At 44.6% G+C, this 21,792-nt stretch overlaps 1 protein-coding gene across 2 annotated transcripts; it reads left to right on the top strand.

Moving 5' to 3' along the window:
* Window positions 1–3,858: 3,858 nt before the first annotated feature.
* Window positions 3,859–21,579, top strand: map3k7 (mitogen-activated protein kinase kinase kinase 7). Of its 2 annotated transcripts, XM_029114504.2 has the most exons (17): window positions 3,859–4,716; window positions 5,601–5,711; window positions 5,823–5,888; window positions 6,103–6,148; window positions 6,688–6,826; window positions 9,963–10,087; window positions 11,384–11,512; window positions 11,991–12,121; window positions 12,351–12,432; window positions 12,536–12,648; window positions 12,834–12,981; window positions 14,588–14,668; window positions 17,821–17,888; window positions 18,572–18,674; window positions 19,117–19,178; window positions 19,913–20,028; window positions 21,171–21,579. In XM_029114504.2, the coding sequence occupies exons 1-17, from the start codon at window positions 4,630–4,632 to the stop codon at window positions 21,349–21,351; spliced, it is 1,788 nt and encodes a 595-aa protein (XP_028970337.2). In that variant the 5' UTR covers window positions 3,859–4,629; the 3' UTR covers window positions 21,352–21,579. The 2 variants fall into 2 exon arrangements, with proteins under 2 accessions (XP_028970337.2, XP_028970338.2); XM_029114505.2 differs by lacking the exon at window positions 14,588–14,668.
* The last annotated feature ends 213 nt before the right edge of the window (window positions 21,580–21,792 follow it).

The raw sequence follows: 21,792 nt of genomic DNA, 5'->3' as shown, positions 1-21,792 counted from the left end.
TAAAGTAACATCTTCTACCAACTGAAGGGCAAAAATATATATAAAAAAAAAACATTGATTAACCCGTTTATGCAGTTTGACTGTATGTGCAACAACCCAATGCTAAAGGAGTAAAGCAAAAAGCTAAACAGAATGGCCTGTACTACTGCAAATAAGTTGCAAAGGAAACTGAAGTGGTTTAAGCTGAATATAGAGAAAAACATAACACAATGGCACGCAATGGTATTTCCCTGATCATAGATTTCACTAGCTTCTCAGAGGATAAATGATTAGCAGTGTGTCGAAGGCACTCACCTTCGACACACTGAGCGGAGAGGCCGTCTCCAAAAAGTCACATAATGCAACAAGATGATAAAGGTCACTTGTTCCGTTCAGTTCTAACCTATTTAAGGTAGAGCCAGGAAATTATCACAGAGAGACAATGGACGGAGGCCCTATCCCCAGAATCACGGAGGTGGCAGCATGACGCGATGCAGTCACGGTGCAGAGTGGAGAGGAGGTGCAACCGCGCTGGCCACTCAGCCCACACGCTCAGCACCAGCACTTATCAAGCGTGATGTATCAGAACCCACATGGAACCGTTGTGAAAGGTCACTCTCAGCTGGTCCTCGGCACAGCAGTCAATCTGTGAGGAGGAAACAGCAACCACCAGCTGGCAGCGGAGAGCAGCTTTGTCACCTGTCGGCCAGGAGGGCCTGCCAGTCTGATTCAAATCAGATCGCTGAGCTAGAATGGAGGGCAGGCACTTTAAATAACACGGTCTATGAATCCGGCTTCAAATAAAAGCCTGAAGTTACCTATCAGTCTGGACCATATTATTCCCTGGGCCATTCTTCTGCTATAATCTAACAGCTCCAGACTAGAGATTTAGGCTTCCGTTCAGTAGGGCCTCTTTGACACACAGGGGTACAGTATTCTAGTTGGCGTTTAGGCTCAGCTGTGGCACACACCAAAAAAAATAAGATGAATACTTTTTTTGATGAACATACAACAGTAAGGCTACCAGCTGTAAGAGGATTGTGAGTTTGCCCAACAGAAATGTTTACACACACAATAACATTTTTGTTGTGAGTTTGCGGGGATACTCAAAATACTATTGCAGCCGGGTAACTGACAATTGTACATTGAATCAACATATTTATTTTCTTATTTTTTCCAGTGCAGGCAGATTTCCTATTTTTTCCAGTGCAGGCAGAGTACCTTAGACAAATGCAAATTAGGCTGCAGGATTATGTTTCTGCTGATTTCTTTCTTCTGTTTCAAATTCTGTGTGAATGGATGGAGCGTTTAGATGAAATTAAAATGATTTAGCAAAATATCTTCACTGTGGTCCTTGGAGCCTACACTATTTACTTGTCAGGGTGCAGCTCTGGGAATTGCTTCACTTACACAAAATGATTTGTGTGAACATTTGAGAGTGTTAATTTTTTCCACCTCTCAATTTATTAAACAATGTTAGTTCTTATTCGCGGCATACAATAGGTGTATGTATGATGCTAACCTACAGTAGGGGATCTGGTGGCAACTTATATCCATAAACAAAAGACAAATCACGTGCAAGAGTGTTACGTAATCAATCATATTACTTATTGAAAGGCACTGGTTAGTTTCAGTCTAAGAGATTGCTGATTCTAACATAACAATATTAATAAAGGCATTATACTTGTATAAGATCTATTAATAAACCCAAATGACTAAAATATGACATCCATTTATTCGCTGTTTACACCATGAAGGTAGCAGCACATTGTTTGAGCAAAGACCCAGGAGAGACCATTGCCTCTTGTTGGAAGTACACCAGCATCACCCTGTGGAGAAATAACCACACGACACCAAATACAGGAGCTCCACCATAGAGACAGGTGGAGGATTTTACTGGGAGAAAACGCGTTCTAGCATGGACGTTACCATTAAAGGTATTTACAGTTGTAATTCAGTCAGCTTCCATTTTACCTGTGTGCCAAATACCAACACTGTCCAGGAGACAAATGGCCATCACTTACGTTAAAATTATTGGATGTTATTGGCTGCCTTAGGCAGAGTTAGCTGATGAAAATAAATGTTGTTCCAGTTAATTGGCCCTTCAACTTGGAACAAATTACAAAAGGCTCAAGATCTGCATCTACAAATTAGTTTTAAGATAGAATTTACAATAAGATAGGGTTTTGTCTGTCAATGTTTTGACCACCAGTTGTTCCACACAAATCCCCAATTAAATCTGTTGCATTTATCAATGTGTGACATGATGTTAAAACTGAAAGTTTTTTGCGGTTTCATGTTTTAATGTGTTGCAAAATATATATCAGTGAGAGACATATGAATGAAAGTGAAATAAAAACACCAAACAGACTAAATGGTCCTGCCCATATTTAAAAAAAGTTTTCAAAGGGACAGATATACATATAGGTGCTCTCCCAATTAAACAGTCTTTGTTGCAATGCCTTCTATGGGATTTACAACTGCAGGTTGTAAGTTGGATACCTTTTTTGGTTTATTTGAATTCAGGCACCATGATCATGAATGATATATACAAAATTAGCTCCAGCCAGACTGCAAACCAATAACGTTTCAAAATAGATAATTTGAGAGAAGACCGTTCAAAAGGGCCAAATTCAAAATGATTAAATAACTGAATATACAGTGATGAATGACTGGATGCAAGAAGTTAATATAATTGGTCAATTGTAATGATTATGCAAAATTTGACAGGTACGCTGGAGAGGGTAAACAAACTGAAGAGCAGCAGATCCCCCAGCCATATGGCATCCATGGTAATCTCGGAGAATCCAAATGGTAAAGCATTTTAAAATGCCTTTCAGTCAAATGATTAAAAATGCTTATTGCAGCGGGAATTGGATTGCACTTGCATACTTTCAGCTCAATATACAACAAATAATCTATGTTCATTAATATGAGTTATGATTGCCTCGTGATTTACCAATCTTCTGTGGGAACTTATTTTATTACCCTTTGTAAATAGGGAATGAACCATTTCATCATGAGCTGTGTTTGTTATATCACAAAGCCTACTGGTTCTCTTTTACATAGTGTTGCTTTCGTATTTGAGCATTACTGAAGAAGCACTGATTTAATATCAGCAGTATACTTTTTATTACTTGCATTTTTGAACATGTTAGACATACAATAGATTTTATTTAAGGGCACAATGTTAAAAAAAAACGTTACAGATGCTTGACCTTTTTTTAAGGGAACAGTGATTGAGTGTAGTTGCTAACAGTATTGGTTAGTGCTGACCATTTGATCAAACACTCAAGATAGACACACCTTGTTATATGGAATATTGAATCTCTGACAGTTTGTTGGTTCAATTGTGAAAACACATTATGCTACAAATGACAAAAATGGAAATGATACACTCTGTAGGACTGATACAATCTGTAGGAATGAAACAACATCTGCAGGACAAACAACCAGACCTATTTATATGGTCAAACCTGAATTAATAAGAAACATTGACTACCAAACTCAACACCTTACAAATAACAAATTACATTTTTCAAGAACATATCCTTTTCCAAACGATTCTCAAACCAGACCACAACTGTCAATCTTTGACAGGCCTGTTTGAAGGTTTAATGCTTTTTTAACTGTCTTTTTGAATAGACTCCCCTACCAAACATGGTTACTATATCGATTTTTTCCTCCCAAATTAATCAATACGTGTTAATTTTTTTTAATACACTTTGTCACAAGATTTGCATTTAGTCAGTAATTTGAGTTTTTAAACTTTAAACTACATGCGGACAATACTGATACGTTCAACATTTGGTATAATATAACTAACCTGGCATTATTAGCTCGCCTATTTACAAGGTAGTTGCATCAGTGTATGCCATTCCGTGCACAAGGTTGGTGGGGCAAAATTCAAGGAAGCACACACTTCCTGGAGCTGCTGCTTGCATTCACCCAGAACAACTGGGGAAAACTAAAGTATATAATGGGAACAATGCCATTGTTTTAGTTATGTCTGCGAGTCAAATGCTAAGAAAAAAAAGCATGGCAGAACGATGGACACTTTTCTTTGACTTTTAAATGTTAAGGAATCCAATCACCCCATGTCTCAAGCCACAACGCCGGTCGAGTGCAGGGTCTACGGTGTCAACGGGCTGGCATAACCAGGCCAGCAAGCGGCCCAGTGAAGTGCCTCCCTCCCTAAGTGTCCGATATAGCTAACTGGCTAGCGCGCTAGTTAGCTGGATTACTTTTGTCAACGAACGTCGTTGACATCCATAATATGGCAATTGAAAGTCGCCGTTTTCAAATCGTGGCTACTATATACTGTAGCTAGGTAGCCACATTTTAACGCCGTCTTTTTAGCTAAAGTTAGCAAACTGCACCTCTGTTAGCTGGCTCAGTTAGATGCTGTACCAGCTTATAATGTTTGGACTGAGCTAGCTAGCTAAACAGCAAGCGTTCACACGGCTTGTAGGGCTTTTTAAGTATAGCTTGCTATGTAATACTGTTTTTGCTTGGTTCGGTTTTTGGCAAGTTGTCATGTAAGATTATTTTAATCCGTTTCTTTGAGTGCGTATTTCTTTCTTGTTTTAGCCATTTTATTTTAAATATTTGGTTTTAATGAGTGGTAGGTAGCTAGTTAGCCACTTAGAAATGTCTCTGCCATCCGCCGATATGATCGAAACCCCACCTGGATATCCCTTTGAAGAAATAGAATATAATGCTATTGAAGTTGAGGAGGTAAGTAATGAACCTTAACCACGGTATCTCAGCATTCCAATATTGGTACTTGTAAAGTGATCATCTGATGTTTGTGTCATGACGCATACATGTAGCCAAATTGCCATAATGCTTGTCTGTGTTTTCATACTAACGTTAGTAAGTTTTACTAAACTAGTGCGGTTTGTTATTATGTTTTGGTAAAGGCCTGGGAATTGAAAAACGACTATTAAGTTATGCCATTCACCGTTGATGTTATCCAAGAGATGGTAGACGTGATATAGAACGGGTAGTTTGCTGTGTTCAAAGTCTTATTATAAACCGGATGATTTTAATCCTGAATACCGATTGGCTGGTAGCCATGGTATATGACACCGTATACCACTGGTGCGACATCACCTCACTTTTTCCTGTTATAATTACCCAGTCAATAATAGCAATAGGTTCCTGGGGGGATTTGTGGTACAACACATTCCCAGAATACCATAGCGATGTGTCCAAGCACTCCACAATGTGTCGTGCCTCAGAACAGCTCCTAGCCGTGGTATATTGGCCATCTACCACACCCCTTGGGACATATTGCTTAACTGATTGGCAGCACTTATTTTGCTAGCTAGCTAGTTGCACTCCCAAGGCGATCCCCACTATACAATTCTGCCAGCCACACAAGCATGAGACAGCAGACCCGCTGATTTAATTAGTTCCGTTGAGTCTTCACACTATTTTGTTGATATTCTCTATCATATGATGGAACCTGCCTACAGGAGGGGGAAAAAATCTTAAATTTTAATATACCCAGGTGGAAGGAAAGTTAATTTTTGTAGTGATGTGATAATGACAGACTAATAGTTGTGAGTCCATCAGACTTTGTTTACATCAATGTAACATTACCTTCCTTCATTCAGGTCGTGGGCAGGGGTGCTTTTGGTGTTGTCTGCAAGGCCAAATGGAAAGGCAAAGATGTTGCAATCAAAACCATAGAGAGTGAATCTGAAAGGAAAGCATTCATTGTTGAGGTATTGTCATATTTCTGGGGGATATTAGAAATATTCTGTCAAGTTATGGCAGGACATTTATTACCACTCATGATCCATCTGGATTCTCTTGTCTCTTTCCCTCCACTCTAGCTGCGACAGCTTTCACGTGTGAATCACCCCAACATTGTGAAGTTGTATGGCTCATGCAGTAATCCGGTAAGTAAGGGTTAATTCCCTGATACTTTTCAATGTGTTGTCCCCGCCAGTTTTATTTTTTTTTAGCTATTTTTGTGAACACTTTTAAAAAAAAAACTTATTTTTACTACGATTGTAGACCAATTGCGAGGTTATCAAATGATCACAATATAATGGAACCCTGTAGCCTAAACTAATTTTTGTAATGCTTGACCACACTCATTTTCCCGTCTAGGTTTGCCTGGTGATGGAGTATGCTGAAGGGGGGTCTCTGTACAACGGTGAGAATCCGAACAGGGATGTAGGCTAGCTTACTGCAGCTCTAATGCACTTTGAAATGCATGCCATGCTTTTACAGAGAAGAGTAAGTATTGCTCCGGAACTTTAAAAGAAAAGCAAAAGCCGCACACTCAAGAAGCTCTGACGAAGAAGCTCTCATGCCAACAATGCTCTTTTTCAGCTCACTAGTGCCCTGATTCTTCTAATTGGTCCCTGGACAATGGCCTGCGTGTGCAGATTTGCGGAATTAGGAAGGGTTTATGGAACTCTGGGCTTCCTTCCCTTAGGAGAGGTTTATTGAAGGTCCACGTTCATACCTCAGAGTCTCTTTAGATTATATTTTAGGATTGTTAAAGTTGCCCTTCATGGCTATGGTGTCCAGACTCTGTTTACTGTTACTTTCATTTCATCCGTGGTCCATTTGGTGTTTAGTGAGTGATTTAGGCCTTCCCTTCTGTAACTCTTCCTGGCGTGTGTGTGTGTGTGTGTGTTCTGCAGTTATATGGAGGTGTCTGCTAGTGACTGTGTTCTCTATCCACAGTGCTGCATGGTGCCGAACCCCTCCCCTGTTACTCTGCCTCCCATGCCATGAGCTGGTGTTTTCAGTGTTCCCAGGGGGTCGCCTATCTCCACGGCATGAAACCAAAGGCTCTCATTCACAGGGACCTCAAGCCACCCAAGTATGCCCCTCTACACCTCCTCACTATCTCAAATATCACTGCATTTTAGAGAGCTCCCCCACTCAGATTTTAAGATAATAGTTATGTGATATATTACTTCTTGCAATAGCAAGACAGTACTTCGCTAACTGAAAGAGCATAGTTTAATATAATGATAAGATTATAAACCGCTCCTGTCGTCAAGGTATAAAACCATTTTGTTTATATTCTACCCCCATTTTTATTTTATCCGGCCTCAGTGTTTTCCTAATGTGCCTTTGGCTGAATTGCTTACAGTAGTTGTACGGGTTCCACGGGTTATTTATTGGGCTCTGACAGAAGAAATAAAAGTCCCTGGCAGTGGTAAGGAAGTGTTGGAATGACCAGCTGGTCCATTACCTAGAGACCTGTCCTGGACTTCCTGGGTAGAACTGGGTCAGGCCTGCTAACCACCAAACAGGGTGTGTCCCAAATAGCACCCTATTCCTATTTTGGTACACTAGTTTTAGCCAAGAGCATAGGGCTCTGGTCATAAGTAGGGGAGTGCGTAGTGGCTAGGGCACCATTTGCGATACAGACTGCGGTCTTAATTACTGGCACCTAGCATATACTCTTTCTTTGTGTGACTGTGGCTGTTAACAGGATATTTGTGCAGGTGGGATGTTATCAGCAGTAGGAGATCTTATTTCTGCCTGAATTAATAAAATGCATGAGTCTGACTGGCTAGATTTCCATTTTTATGTTCTTATTAGTTTAAGTATTTTTTTGGGGGTTGGTTGTAGGTATGGTATAAGTGTGGTTTTATGAAACGTGTAACCCAGAAAGACCTCTGCAGCCTCTTTCAGTGGTCCCCAAAATGTTCTGTTCCATGAACCGCTAAGTAAATGTCAAAGCTTTAGAATTTAACATAGAATACACTCACCTAAAGGATTATTAGGAACACCTGTTCAATTTCTCATTAATGCAATTATCTAATCAACCAATCACATGGCAGTTGCTTCAATGCATTTATGGGTGTGGTCCTGGTCAAGACAATCTCCTGAACTCCAAACTGAATATCAGAATGGGAAAGAAAGGTGATTTAAGCAATTTTGAGCGTGGCATGGTTGTTGGTGCCAGTCGGGACGGTCTGAGTATTTCACAATCTGCTCAGTTACTGGGATTTTCACGCACAACCATTTCTAGGGTTTACAAAGAATGGTGTGAAAAGGGAAAAACATCCAGTATGCAGCAGTCCTGTGGGCGAAAAGGCCTTGTTGATGCCAGAGGTCAGAGGAGAATGGGCCGACTGATTCAAGCTGATAGAAGAGCAACTTTGACTGAAATAACCACTTGTTACAACCGAGGTATGCAGCAAAGCATTTGTGAAGCCACAACGTGCCCAACCTTGAGGCGGATGGGCTACAACACCAGAAGACCCCACCAGGTACCACTCATCTCCAGTACAAATAGGAAAAAGGCTACAATTTGCAGGAGCTCACCAAAATTGGACAGTTGAAGACTGGAAGAATGTTGCCTGGTCTGATGAGTCTCGATTTCTGTTGAGACATTCAGATGGTAGAGTCAGAATTTGGCGTAAACAGAATGAGAACATGGATCCATCATGCCTTGTTACCACTGTGCAGGCTGGTGGTGGTGGTGTAATGGTGTGGGGGATGTTTTCTTGGCCCACTTCAGGCCTCTTAGTGCCAATTGGGCATCGTTTAAATGCCACGGCCTACCTGAGCATTGTTTCTGACCATGTCCATCCCTTTATGACCACCATGTACCCATCCTCTGATGGTTAATTCCAGCAGGATAATGCACCATGTCACAAAGCTCAAATCATTTCAAATTGGTTTCTTGAACATGACAATGAGTTCACTGTACTGAAATGGCCCCCACAGTCACCAGATCTCAACCCAAAAGAGCATCTATGGGATGTGGTGGAACGGGTGCTTCGTGCCCTGGATGTGCATCCCACAAATCTCCATCAACTGCAAGATGCTATCCTATCAATATGGGCCAACATTTCAAACACAGTATTAGTATGGTGTTCCTAATAATCCTTTAGGTGAGTGTATGTTGCTGTTTAAATCAGAGAGCTGGGGATGAACCAGTATATTGACCAACAATCTGTATCAGACGATTATAGGTAACATTTTTATTATCTGTATAAACCAATTGCTTTAAATTTGCTCGATTATTTCAGGGCGATTGTGTTTTCCTCTGTGACCGCTGCGTTCAAAACCATTGCGGCCAGGGCCCAAAAAAAACAATTCCTGACATTACGTTTTTTAGACACTTTTATGTTATGACACACCGATATCTTAAGGTTATTGAGCTCCTGGTGCTTTGATCATCATGTGCGACTTGAGAAACCTGGAAGCATGCTGTCCACGTAGCTGGAGCCAGACTCCGTTTAAACAAGTTGCCTCTTATCCAAAGACCCACAATGACATTTGTTAAAGCAATTTCCATAGTTTACCACATTCCTACCGTAGTTACTATGTTAATATCCAGCCATTTTATAATCCGCAGTTATAGAAGGTGTGTTTGTCTTATCATTTATAAATTTTTGAGTCTTTTGTTATAAAAATATATAATTTATGCCAGGGTACACCGTTACAGGAATGTCATAACATGGGTGTTGGCATCAGCCAGTTGTAGTATATGAATATCGGCTATCATATCGGCCAATAATTTTTTAATCCGCGCATACCTGATGCAGACACTGGTACACGCCTATTATGATCATCAGTATGCGCATAAAAATGTATGAATTGCTTATAGCAATACAAGTAATTCTCCCAACTGTCCGTGTATACGAGAGAGAAAATCTATAGCTGAGTGGCTGGGAGGGCCTGCGGTCGATGCTCGTTGGTCAGTAGTACCTGCGGGAGCAGGGGCCAATCGCCCACAAGGGTTTCCCGGCCCCATTACGCTTCAGCCCCTTCCTCAGGTGACTCTTGGGTGTCTGGTATGAGCGTGACTTCCTGGTGGCTTGGACCGCCTGTGAGATGGGCGTGCCATGGTGTTCAAAACTCTCAAGCCGGTGGTGATTATTTTTTGTTGTTGCTGTGTGACAGGGTGCTAGATCAAAACCACGGCTCTAGGCACCCTGACGTGGTGCCCGTCCAGGTGTTTAAGCAGGTCACTGTTCGTTGGTTTGTTTCAGCCTTCTCCTCGTTGCGGGCGGCACTGTGCTGAAGATCTGCGACTTCGGGACGGCATGTGACATTCAGACCCACATGACCAACAACAAAGGAAGCGCGGCGTGGATGGCCCCTGAGGTGTTTGAAGGTATGAGCAGCACAGCGTTTGTCTGTGACCCGACGGGTGTCTGACGGTACATTCGCGCTGTTTGTGAAATTTTGGATGTCCTACATCGCCCTAACTTCGCTTAGATTAGATTCAGTACAGTACAACAAAATGCAGTTAGCGAATAACCAGTGGGCGTGTCTGTGGGCGCGCTAGCATCGTAACAGCAGGTAAGCTGTGTATCAACGTTTGAGCTTAGCAAATTTGTATCAAGGCAAGTCAGCTTATTACAATCGTTAAAATAAAATGTTGTATTTCTTTACTCAATTCCCATGCCTCATTGATGTCATTCTGACACAACCTGCAATGCTAGCTGGCAAACCAGCTTGCTAGAATTAGGCTCAGACACCCGCCGAGACTCACGGTACATTCAGTGTTTGCGTTGGGGGCGATGGCTCGCCACGAGCTCGCCACGCTTCCCTTCACTGCAATGAATTGAGCTATGGCCCCCATCGCGAACACTGAATGTACCGTGAGCCTCGGCGGGTGTCTGAGCCGCGGCTGTCTGACCTGACTGTCTTTGAATGCCCGATTCGTTAAGGACAAGGGTACCTAAACAGAGGTAAACTTCACACCACAGCATTCACTTCGCGTTGACTGGTAGTCAGTGTTGAGGGGATGTTGTTGCTGACAAAATATTGTTTCTTGAGGTCCCTGGCACTTCCCACTCATAACTTTGTCAAACGCTTCAAAAGGTGGCCTCTTTTTAAATGAGTCAAACGGAAACAGATGAGTTAGTCATTACTTTGTTTGTTGAGGGAGTAACATGACTCCCATGCAATTAAACAGCTCAAATGTGCTCCCAGAATGACCCTCCTCAAAGCTCATTTGCATCACACAGAGAAAGGTTGATTTTATAAGGCCTCAGCAGAGCCGCCGCTTCCAGGTCGAGTCCCAAATCACGCCATGCTTTGCTGTGTGTTGCGACCTCGGCTCACGTCAAACGTAGTGCCCTAAACAGGGAATAGGGTCCCGTTTTCGGTCTCTTTGAACGGCAGCTTAATTCAGCAACAACAGCCACCTTAATCAAGCGTCTCTGGAGAGGCCCTGAAACACGGCCGTCTTATTTTCCATCAGACCTGTGTTCTTAAGGTGCACAGAAGACAGACACCGCTGTGCTTTCCAAAGCACGTCCTCCTCTCAGCACACATTACACAACAGCGCCTCAGAAAATGACCTTTCATCAGTCAGTCAGAGCTACGCTGTGCTGACCCCAGTGGTATTTCATGAAATTTCTTTCAGTCTGAAAGCTGAGCTGTTTCTTCCCTCTGCACTCAGGCAGCAATTATAGTGAGAAGTGTGACGTGTTCAGCTGGGGCATCATTCTCTGGGAGGTGATCACGCGCAGGAAGCCCTTTGATGAGATCGGTGGGCCGGCCTTCCGCATCATGTGGGCAGTGCATAACGGTGAGTCGGGCAGGGGGGTGGGGGAGGGAAATTACTTAATCCCTGTGTCAACCTGTCAATCACCCTGGCCGTGTCAGAGCCAGCCGACCCGCTGGGACCCGCTGTGAGAGTAAATGAGTTACGAGGCCCGACTGGGAAGAGCAATTAAGAGACCAGCTCACCTGTGTAGCGCCTCCCTGCCGTCGCGCGGAGTGACGGAGCGGAATGCTAACTGAACAGCCTCGGCGCAGCAGGACTCGTGGGTGTGCCGCTGTGTCTGGCTCTGGGAAACGCTAGCGGTAGCATGCCGCCAGGGGCTGTCACCCCACATTAAATCAAAACCGGTGACGTGTGCTTTGTGGAACATGGTTTTAACAGACTGACTGTTTAAACGTCTTCGTGGTCATTAAATGTTCTTTTGGCCGTGTTCGGGTGTTTATATTGACGGTAATAAATATCGGTCTGAAGTGTGGTGGCTCTGTGTATGGATGATGTTCAGGTACCCGACCACCGCTCATCAAGAACCTTCCCAAGCCCATCGAGAGCCTCATGACTCGCTGCTGGTCTAAAGACCCTTCCCAAAGGCCGTCCATGGAGGAGATAGTGAAGATCATGACCCATCTTATGAGGGTAAGGCTCTTTAAACACAACCACTCTGAGAAATGCCTTTAACACAAGCAGGCCTGCAGTCAAATGGCTGCCTGGGTGTCCACAGTCCTACATATGTGTGTTCTGTGTTCAAACTGAACCTGGATGCCAAGATGGATTCTTTGGTTCTGTTGTCAGGATGCTGTCCTGGTGGGATGGCGATGTTGGGAAGGTTTTTCTCATGTATTTCCTGTCAACCGTTGTCTTCCAGTGCTTCCCCGGGTCTGATGAGCCCTTGCTGTACCCATACCAGTATTCAGACGATGGGCAGGGTAACTTGGCCACAAGCACAGGTAGCTCATCTGTACGTCCTTAAAACGGCGCAAGCTGTCGTTATCTCGGCGTCGTCATGGTCATATCTCCGTTGTCTCTCTGCGCCTCGCTGGGGTGTTCCAGGTTCCTACGTGGACTACACCAACACTAGCAACAAGAGTGACGCCAGCGCGGAACATGGTGACTCTCAAGGAAGCAACGACACCATCAAGATCACACATCAGTTCAGGCCAAAGGTGAGGCAGCCGTATTGGATAGAAAAGGGAGACAAGTGCGATTGCAAGTGTGCCTGTGACGTCCTAAATGGTTTACACGCTGCCTTGTGACATTAAGCATTGTTATTTTCCAGTTATCGTCAGTACACATATACAATGAATAACTGTAGACCAATAGAGGTGTCTCATTTTGTCTGTCCCATCAGGGAGATCCGTTGCGGAGCCTGCCTCTGTCCAGAGGGGGCAGTGTTGAGAGCCTGTCAGGACGAACTCACAGCCTGGTGTCCTCCGACAACAAAAGAATGAGCGCAGACTTGTCAGAGCTGGAGCACAGGATGTCTTTCTCTCCTGCAGGTAGCCTCAGAATGCACCCCCCACACCGGACGATAAAAGAAGACAACATTAAGACCTGCACATTTTCCAAAAGGGCTGCAACAACCGGTCGATAATGTCCGTAATGAGAAATAGTTGTCAGCGATTTTCCTTATTGATCAGTTAAGCCTGCGTGGGACACAGTCTGCCGTTTGCCGGCTTTTTCAGGGAGTTGGTGTTTATTCAGCTTCATGGCCTGAGTTGTCCAAAGTGAAACGTGGTTCATCTTGAACGTGTGGTTGAGATGGGCATGAACGTGACGTTTTTTTCTCCCAACCGCCCGTGTACGTGTTTGTTGGGCGTTACCCTCATCTTTTCTATCAGACATTCATGTTTTACTGTCCCTATTGATCCTGGCGGGTCTCTATACTTAACCAATTCATTAAGCACCCCGTGGAATTATGGGTACCTTCTAAAATGTTCAAAATAACGGCCATTTCAAGTTGTTTTTGTATTTTGAGTGTTGTGCAAGAAAAGGCTTAAAACTTTCTTAACCTTTCCTTTGTTAATGAATCACCTTTAGTCGGCCCTGGAATGTATGTTTTATTTTTATACGTTTTTTTTATTTTTTTTATTGTTGTTAGTTGCAGCCCTATAAGAAACACCCACACGTACCTGTATGGAGACGTGCCTCTTTGAAGTAGGCCGTCATCTTCAAAGACATAGAGGCAAACGTCCATGGCATTCTAGAAGTTAAACATACATTAATGGTGTGTCAGCTTCCGAATGGGGTTTCCTTTTAATGTGAGAGAGAATGAGGGGAGGAAAAACCTTCCGCAGAGCTGCGTTTCATCCGCTTTCATCATCCGAGTTAATGCCTTACTCCTCATAAGCTCCTCCGTATCCCTCTCCGCACGGCCACCAATCATATCCCCTCTCGCGCGGATGAGACCGAATGGCTTGTACTCATCATCAGCCCTGTCATGTCTGTGCTAAGCTTCGGAGGCAATCACATGATTGATTGATTTATTGATATTATGGTCGTGTCATGCTGCCTCCCACACGGTTTGTAAGAAACTGTGTTTCTGTGAATTACCTGTGATTAGGTTTATATTTGCCAGGGTTTTTCATCGCGCTTCATTTTCATCTTCCTGTGGGAGATGCTTATTTGTTGCTGTTCCGATTTTAGAATAATTACATTTTCCTTGTCTGTGTTAAACTATGCTGTCCCGTGGCAAGTAAAACCATTTAAATGTCGCCAGAAGCCTAGCTTCAGTGACGCTAGCTTGAATGACACCTATATATCCTCAGCGCCGCTCAGTAGGTAATCGTTTGCTCTGTAAGTTAACATGTATTTCAGTGTCAAGAAAAGGATCCCATCAACTATTCAATTCATCGTCGGTATGGAAGTATTGGAACAGTGAAACCCGCTGGTTAGCCGAATGCCTGCGGTGTGTCTCGGCTGAGACGACCTCTTCCACGCCTAACGCGGCATTGCCGGCACTGCGCTGTGAAAATGTCCAACTAACCCCTGAACAGGACGCATGCTTCCTCCATGTGCATGTATGGGGTGGGCGGGCTTGCGGTGGGGTCCTTTCCCCTTGTCTGCATGCGTGTGTTTGCCCAGCTGTGTGTCTATGTGTTGCAGCACGTCCCCAGTATAAACCAGGACACCGTAAAACGGCGTCATTTGGCACCATTCTGGACATTCCCAAGATCGTCGTCACAGGTACCAGTGAGGGCTGCCTGGTGCCCCGTGGGGGGGGGGGGGGTTACTGCCTTGACCCAACCGAATCAGCGGGTTGCTTTGTCTGTGCTTTGACTGTCTGCTGTCTGTTACTGCTGGTCTGCCAGGCGTAGGCCATAAAACCCGGCTGTTTTGATCCAAATGGAACCCTGTTGAGCCCCATAGGTCCTGGCCCGGAGACGTATTGGGTTAAACTGGTGCATATTAGCATATTATACAAACATTTATTGCACCCTTGTTAATACTTTTCACAGTATGAATGTATAGTTACAGTATATCTAATCCCTATGTTTTGTTGGTCATAAACATCAATTTATGACCAAAAAAAAAAAAGATTTGACATATTTAAGCAGGTTGTGATTTATGGCCAATATACCACAGCTAGGAGCTGTTTGCCTGGATGAAGCATTTAGCCGTGGCCTATTGGCAATACCCCACTTCCCCAAGACAATGAGAACAGATGAATTATGAGCCAATACTAATGTGTTTTAAGGCTTTGACGGATGATCGACCTGCAGTAACACGCACACAGCTCCATCGCCTCTCCCTTGCTTCTGGTAGATGGACGTTTCCCATAGTGGCCCATCTTATCGGCCTTTCACCTCCCAGCCACAACCAATCAAGCCGTTTCGATTCACAGAGATCCGTCTGTCGGTCTATTCCAGGTGCACTGGTGAATAGCCTGTTACGGACCACGTCGTTTGGTTCGTCTCATCAGCATCTGGGCTTCGGGGGCGGGGAGGTGAAATAGACGTGATAAGATGCATAAGTCCTCGGCCAGCCACACTCTCAGCTGTCCTTGTGCCTTTGCCGGAGGGGACTTAGTGAATCTGTTGGCTCTGTTGCTAAATGAATTCGCCCTCTTCTCTCTGCGCGTCCTTGTCTTTCATGCATAGAGGACCCATGCTAAAAGCTTGTCAGTCTTTTCTTTCCCGTCTCCTCTTTACATCCATTAACTTTTTACAAAGTCATTTTGATTAATTCCCATCGCATTAAAGGGTCACGCAGCTATTATTAGCAACTGAGATCGGGATGAAGGAAATCGGGACGTTAGACGTGGGCGTCGCACAGAACGGGCCTTTCTCTCTGGCTGTTGGCGCTGCATCCGCCTGGGAGTCAGTGATTCATTAGTGGGTGGTATGACTGGGTTCTTATCACCGGAGTTGGCATACAAGGTGGTCGCTCGTTTAGTATTCTTAATTAGTGAGGGTCTGGTCTACCTGAATGTGGTTGGTCTGGTCTACCTGTATGTGGTTTGTCTGGTCTACTTCTATGTGGTAAACCCCCTGTGAAGTTGCTTCCTCTGTTTTTTTTATACATGTTAGGACACATGGATGTGAAATATTCACTTCACCACAACTAAAGGAAAAGGGAATCTAATTTGACAAATTTACTTTGCAATAATTTTTTATCAAATCACCAGAAATGCAATTTCTGTCCTGACTCATCTGTCCAATGCAAATTATTTCATTGGTTTTGGTCTTAACCCAGGTGTTGTCAGGCAAATGTCAGGCATGCCTAGATATTCTTTTTTTAAGAGGCTTCTTCCTTCCTGACCTCCCACATGGGCCAAGTTTCTGCCATCTATTTCTGCCAGTTGATTCTGGCAAGATCACTTGTTGTTACCCTGTGGATTCTAGAGACTTCTATGAGCATCTTTGAGCCAGCTCTTGGCCTCAATTTGGTGTTAGATTGGCAGTGGTCTGGAATTTTCCCCATTTGAAGATCTGTCAGAATATGTAACGATGTACTTCAGCTTGCATTGAAAACGCTCTCTAACCCCTCCCATACACATGGGCATCAATAATCTTGTTTCTGAGGGCCTTGGATAGTTCTTTTGATCATGGAATGATGTGTTACCACACACATACGGTTAATACCAGACCCAAATCTCTATGGGGGAGGGCTGGACCACCGCAGTGAGGGTGAGTCCAGCCCTTCCATACACTCTTTTGAATTGTTACTCATTTTACCTGTTTTGGTGCACCCGGTTGTATTTATTTAGCCATTTACAAGGGAAAAGGGGTGTAATAATGTAATAATAGGGGTGTAATAATTTTGTCTTCAAGACTAAATTGCATTTCTGTTTATTCGCATTTCATGAATTATTTCAAAATAAAATAAATTGTGTGATTTGTTGATTTGGATTAAAAGTATGAAGTCTGTACTTCATCAGTGATTGGGATATCTGAGCTAAATTCCAACCCCAATGTCCAAATTTTCCAGCTGGTTACTTAACCGTAGCACTAGAATCCCTGTTGTGTTTTTCAAGTCTGTTTCTGGTAGTTTTAGATTCCTTATAAGAAAATACATTTTGAATGTACAATGTTGTAGTACATAAAAATTGTCAGGTTTGTTTATATTGCAGAGTCAAATTACATCAGTTGTCCCAAAGCTTCAATTTAGTTATTTTACGCACCTTAAATATTTCCCAGAATACAGTATTATTTCATGGGTCTTTGAGACTGACAGCACAGTGTGTGCCGAGGGAAAGTGCACAATGCTCTCATTGCCCGATAATAACCAACTGCTTGATATTCCAACTGGAGAACGTGACTCCGAAGACATTGTTCAGAGTTCTCCAGCGGAGATAAACCTGATAATTCTTTGAACAGGCCTACGGCTGGAATGTCCTCTGGTATTATGAAGATGCCGGCCAGGTCATGGACAACCTCAGGTTTACCTTGGCTTGGGATGAACAAGCGGAGCCAGGGTGCAGAACGTGCCAAACCATCTAGAGTTCAGCCCTGGACGGCATGTCCATTGGCCTTGTCCTGTCCTAGCCCCCCACAGTGTATGAGCCCTGAAATAGCCTTGTTCCTACAAACCCAAACAGGCAAATCTGTACAAAAACACATGACAGCGAGTCTAAGCTATGCATTTGGTGTGTGCGTGCGTGCGTGCGCCGTGTCATTGCACTGGGGGGGGCCAAGCCAGAACACATGTTAACAGGCGGGGGAGTCTAGGGTTAAACCTGCAGCTGTCCCATCTCGCTGTGGCCCTGTGGATCGGACACGCCCTCTTGCCACAGCACAGGGAGACCAAAACAGACCAGACCTCCTGCAACGGCCTCTGGCTCTCTCTCCTCACTCCATGTTCACCCTCTCTTGTCATTGTCTCCATCCTACCTCCAGCCACCTGTGATCCGCAGAGACGTAGATCTGTACAGGACCTCCCAGGGACCTTCTCGGAGTCCGGCCAGGTAAGCTGATTTACCGTCTGATTGCCCGGAGTTGCACTGTGCAGAAGCCTTAAGATGGTCAATGTTCTCAAGGCATTGTCAAACGGTTGTGTTCAACAGGTGTCGTCGTTTTGACACTTTCTTTGCTTTCCTTTTTAAGTGGTGTAGTATGTTTGCCACCTGCGAATTGCTTTGTGTTTTGCCTGATGGTGCCTTTCATTCCCTCTGAGGATTTGATACATGCTCGGTCAAACAAGGTGTCCCATGGGGAGATGGTGCAGGATGTAATGGAGAATGTCACAGTTGAGAAAATAAATGATATTAGAGGTGTCGGAAGAACATTTCCTTTTTTCCCCACGGATATCCATCATAAAAGACCCCTTCTGATAGTTTGACAGCTTCCTGACAACCTTCCCAACCGTTGGTTTCATCCTGTGCTTTGCCTTGAAGTTGCATTTTTTGTTTAATTAGAAACTAGAACGTACACAGGTTTTATACTTCTTAAAGCACTTGTCATATACCTTCCGTGGGTAACGCTGTTTAGAAAATGCTCATCCATGGAGATCTGCTAATTACGGACAATTATGCCATGGTCAATGTTTGGCTTCTGGGTGCCATGCGCTCCAGGCTATGTGGGCACGTCCACCGCTGGTCGTGTGCGATTAGCTGTATGAGTGATTGACCGTGTCGTTGGCCTGTTACAGGGGAGCAGGAGCAGCAGCAGGTCCTCTAGTCCCGGCTTGAGGATGATGCCACCGGATAAAAGCGGCATCAGGAGCTGCAGCTTCTCCCCTGACGAACCCACAGGTACGCTGGGCTTCCTCACAAACAAACACGCCATGTCGGCTGAACGCCTTCAACCGCCACTTTTAGACCGGGTGTTGGGTGCCTGTGGCTGAACGGCAGGTTGTTTACGGTGCCTTTTCTGACCCGTTTGACTGAATGCAGTCGGCCTTTCCGGCTGGTTGCACGTCACCCTCTGGAGGGCGTTAAAAACGCTAAAAGTGCCACTGGGGATGGGACCGTAAAATCTGTCGCGATGGCTCTGCAGACATGACGTAATCCTCATCAATGATTTAAGGCGCTAGCCTTCTGTCACCCAGAGCCTGGGTGGGGCGGGGGGGGTTGACCAGGGTCTATTTCTGCTGATGGGTTTCTAGTGTCTATTGATAACTGTCCACTGCTACACTGTCCACTGCTGTGCTTGTCAGAGCATAAACAAACACACGTCTGGCCCTCTCTTGCCCAGATACCAACGGCTCAGACAACTCCATTCCCATGGCTTATCTCACCCTGGACCACCAGCTGCAGGTAGGGATCTCATACCAGACCTTCCCTGGCCCGCTCATGTCTGTGGGCTGTTTTAAAACGGGAGGCGTCTCCAGTCCGTTCGTGTGGTGTGTGTGTGTGTGTGTGTGTGTGTGTGTGTGTGTGTGTGTGTGTGTGTGTGTGTGTGTGTGTGTGTGTGTGTGTGTGTGTGTGTGTGTGTGTGTGTGTGTGTGTGTGTGTGTGTGTGTGTGTGTGTGTGTGTGTGTGTGTGTGTGTGTGTGTGTGTGTGTGTGTGTGTGTGTGTGTGTGTGTGTGTGTGTGTGTGTGTGTGTGTGTGTGTGTGTGTGTGTGTGTGTGTGTGTGTGTGTGTGTGTGTGTGTGTGTGTGTGTGTGTGTGTGTGTGTGTGTGTGTGTGTGTGTGTGTGTGTGGAGCAGTCAGAAACGGTGTGCCAACAATGTGAACCTAGAGATTGGCCATTTGATTAGGGATCAGGTTTTCCCGCAAATATGTTTTCAAGGGCAATATGAATTGACTGTGCTAACTCAATTAGGAAAGGGATTACTGCTGTTATGAAGGTGATAAAGTTATACTATCTAAAAGGAGGAATGTCTGTATAAATACTCACTGGCAACAGCAGTGAGACATTTCTGGGAGTTTTTTATTTTTTTTTTAAGCTCATGCGATTCTGAGATCTGATAAAAATACATGTAATTGAGTCTGACTGGCTGTACACTCCCTGAATCAATGAATGACAACATGTGTGCTTTATTTTCAGCCTCTCGCTCCTTGCCCCAACTCCAAAGAGTCAATGGCGGTGTTTGAGCAACACTGTAAAATGGCCCAGGAGTACCTGAAAGTGCAGACAGAAATCGCCTTGCTGATCCAGAGAAAGTAAGTGGCCAACTTGTGCTGCACCTCTTTGTCTTGTGGGCCCAGCATTCAGCTGCAGAGAAACTGCTGTGGTGATGCACTGTTTTTTTTTCTCTTCTTTCTGAAGGGGAACTAATGAAGCACTGCTGGGTCCAATGTAATTAACGTTATTATGTACTGCAGGCACCAGCTAAATGTGACCGTAAACATCTGCGCTATGCAGACCAGCGTCTCCATGTGTCAAGGAGAGGGCTGTGTAGTGGCCAACAACACAGAGATCCACTAGACGTGAAATGTGTATTCATACGCGTTGTTATTTTGAGACCGAGGACCACCCGAAGGCAATTACTGAATTTAGATGACAAATACCAAGCCAACGGGCCTGCTGACTGTGGAAGATGTTCGTAGCGGAACGACTGGCTAAAAAGCTCGTCTCGCATTTGTAGACGATGACTTTGGAGGAGGAATCTGCCTCTGCTTGTGGAATGATTGGGCTTTCCACAGAAACTATTCAGGCTTAGAGTGTATGTTTTGCGTCTCTTCCGTGAATGTGGGAAAACGTGTAGAGTGTAGAGTGTAGAGTGTAGAGTGTAGAGTGTAGAGTGTAGAGTGTAGAGTGTAGAGTGTAGAGTGTAGAGTGTAGAGTGTAGAGTGTAGAGTGTAGAGTGTAGAGTGTAGAGTGTAGAGTGTAGAGTGTAGAGTGTAGAGTGTAGAGTGTAGAGTACTCTATATCAATCAATCAATCACATTTATTTATAAAGCCCTTTTTACAACAGCAGTTGTCACAAAGTGCTTTACAGAGACACCCGACCTTAAACCCCAAGGAGCAAACAACAGTAATGTTGAATTTCAGTGGCTAGGAAAAACTCCGAATGAAGGCCGAATTTTAGGAAGAAACCTAGAGAGGACCTAGAGGGGTGGGGTGACCAGTCCTCTTCTGGCTGTGCCGGGTGAGATATTGAGAGTCCAATTGGAATAATTTATAAATTAGTAGTTTATCTATCAGTAGTGTGATGACACCAAGATGTCTGTAGCCTGTACACATCATAGGGTTTTACAGGAGGCATGAGGGTGATAGTGGAGGGGCTAGCGTCTCATTAGGGTTTTGTCCATTGTGTACAAATGTTGCTTGTGGTCTTAACAGAACCAATGTACATCTCCAGGAAAGAGTTGATTGCTGAACTGGACCAGGATGAGAAGGATCAGCAGAACACGTCCCGCCTGGTCCAGGAGCACAAGAAGCTGCTGGAGGAGAACAAGTCTCTGTCCACCTACTACCAGAAGTGCAAAAAGCAGCTAGAACTGATCCGTGCCCAGCAACAGAAGAGACAGGGCACGTCGTGATTGGTCAGTCACTGGGCCCCGCCTGGATCCTGCTGCAGAGACACTCAAACACGTCGCGATTGGTCAGTCACTGGGCCCTGCCTGGATCCTGCTGCAGAGACACTCAAACTGTCCCCAATCTAATCCCCCCACCATCTGATCTACCCCCCCCTCCACCTTCTGATCTACCCCCCCTCCACCTTCTGATCTACCCCCCCTCCACCTTCTGATCTACCCCCCCTCCTCCTTCTGATCTACCCCCCCCCCCCTCCGTCTGATCTGCCCTCACCTCCTTCTGGTCCACTCTCCTGTCCCGGTTGACTAGGCTGTAATCACACAGGCATTGTTCTCATCTTTTCCTAACTAATTGGACGTTTGACCAATCCGACCGGCTCTGCTCTCAAAAGATCCATTAGTTGGGAAACAGATCAGAATTGGACTCCTGTTAAGTCTGCTCTGAAA

Source organism: Esox lucius, chromosome 18, assembly GCF_011004845.1.
Source record: "Esox lucius isolate fEsoLuc1 chromosome 18, fEsoLuc1.pri, whole genome shotgun sequence".
Classification (NCBI taxonomy): Eukaryota; Metazoa; Chordata; class Actinopteri; order Esociformes; family Esocidae; genus Esox; species Esox lucius.
Note: the sequence above shows the minus strand (reverse complement) of the source record. Positions and strands in the feature narration are given on the sequence as shown.

What these genes read in the sequence shown, in the direction of transcription:
- map3k7 (XM_029114504.2), top strand. Translation starts at nt 4,630, where the DNA reads ATGTCTCTGCCATCCGCCGATATGATCGAAACCCCACCTGGATATCCC. An exon ending in AGGGACCTCAAGCCACCCAA is followed by an intron (nt 6,827 to 9,962) that starts GTATGCCCCTCT and finishes GGTTTGTTTCAG; the next exon opens with CCTTCTCCTCGTTGCGGGCG. An exon ending in CTCCCCTGACGAACCCACAG is followed by an intron (nt 18,675 to 19,116) that starts GTACGCTGGGCT and finishes TCTCTTGCCCAG; the next exon opens with ATACCAACGGCTCAGACAAC.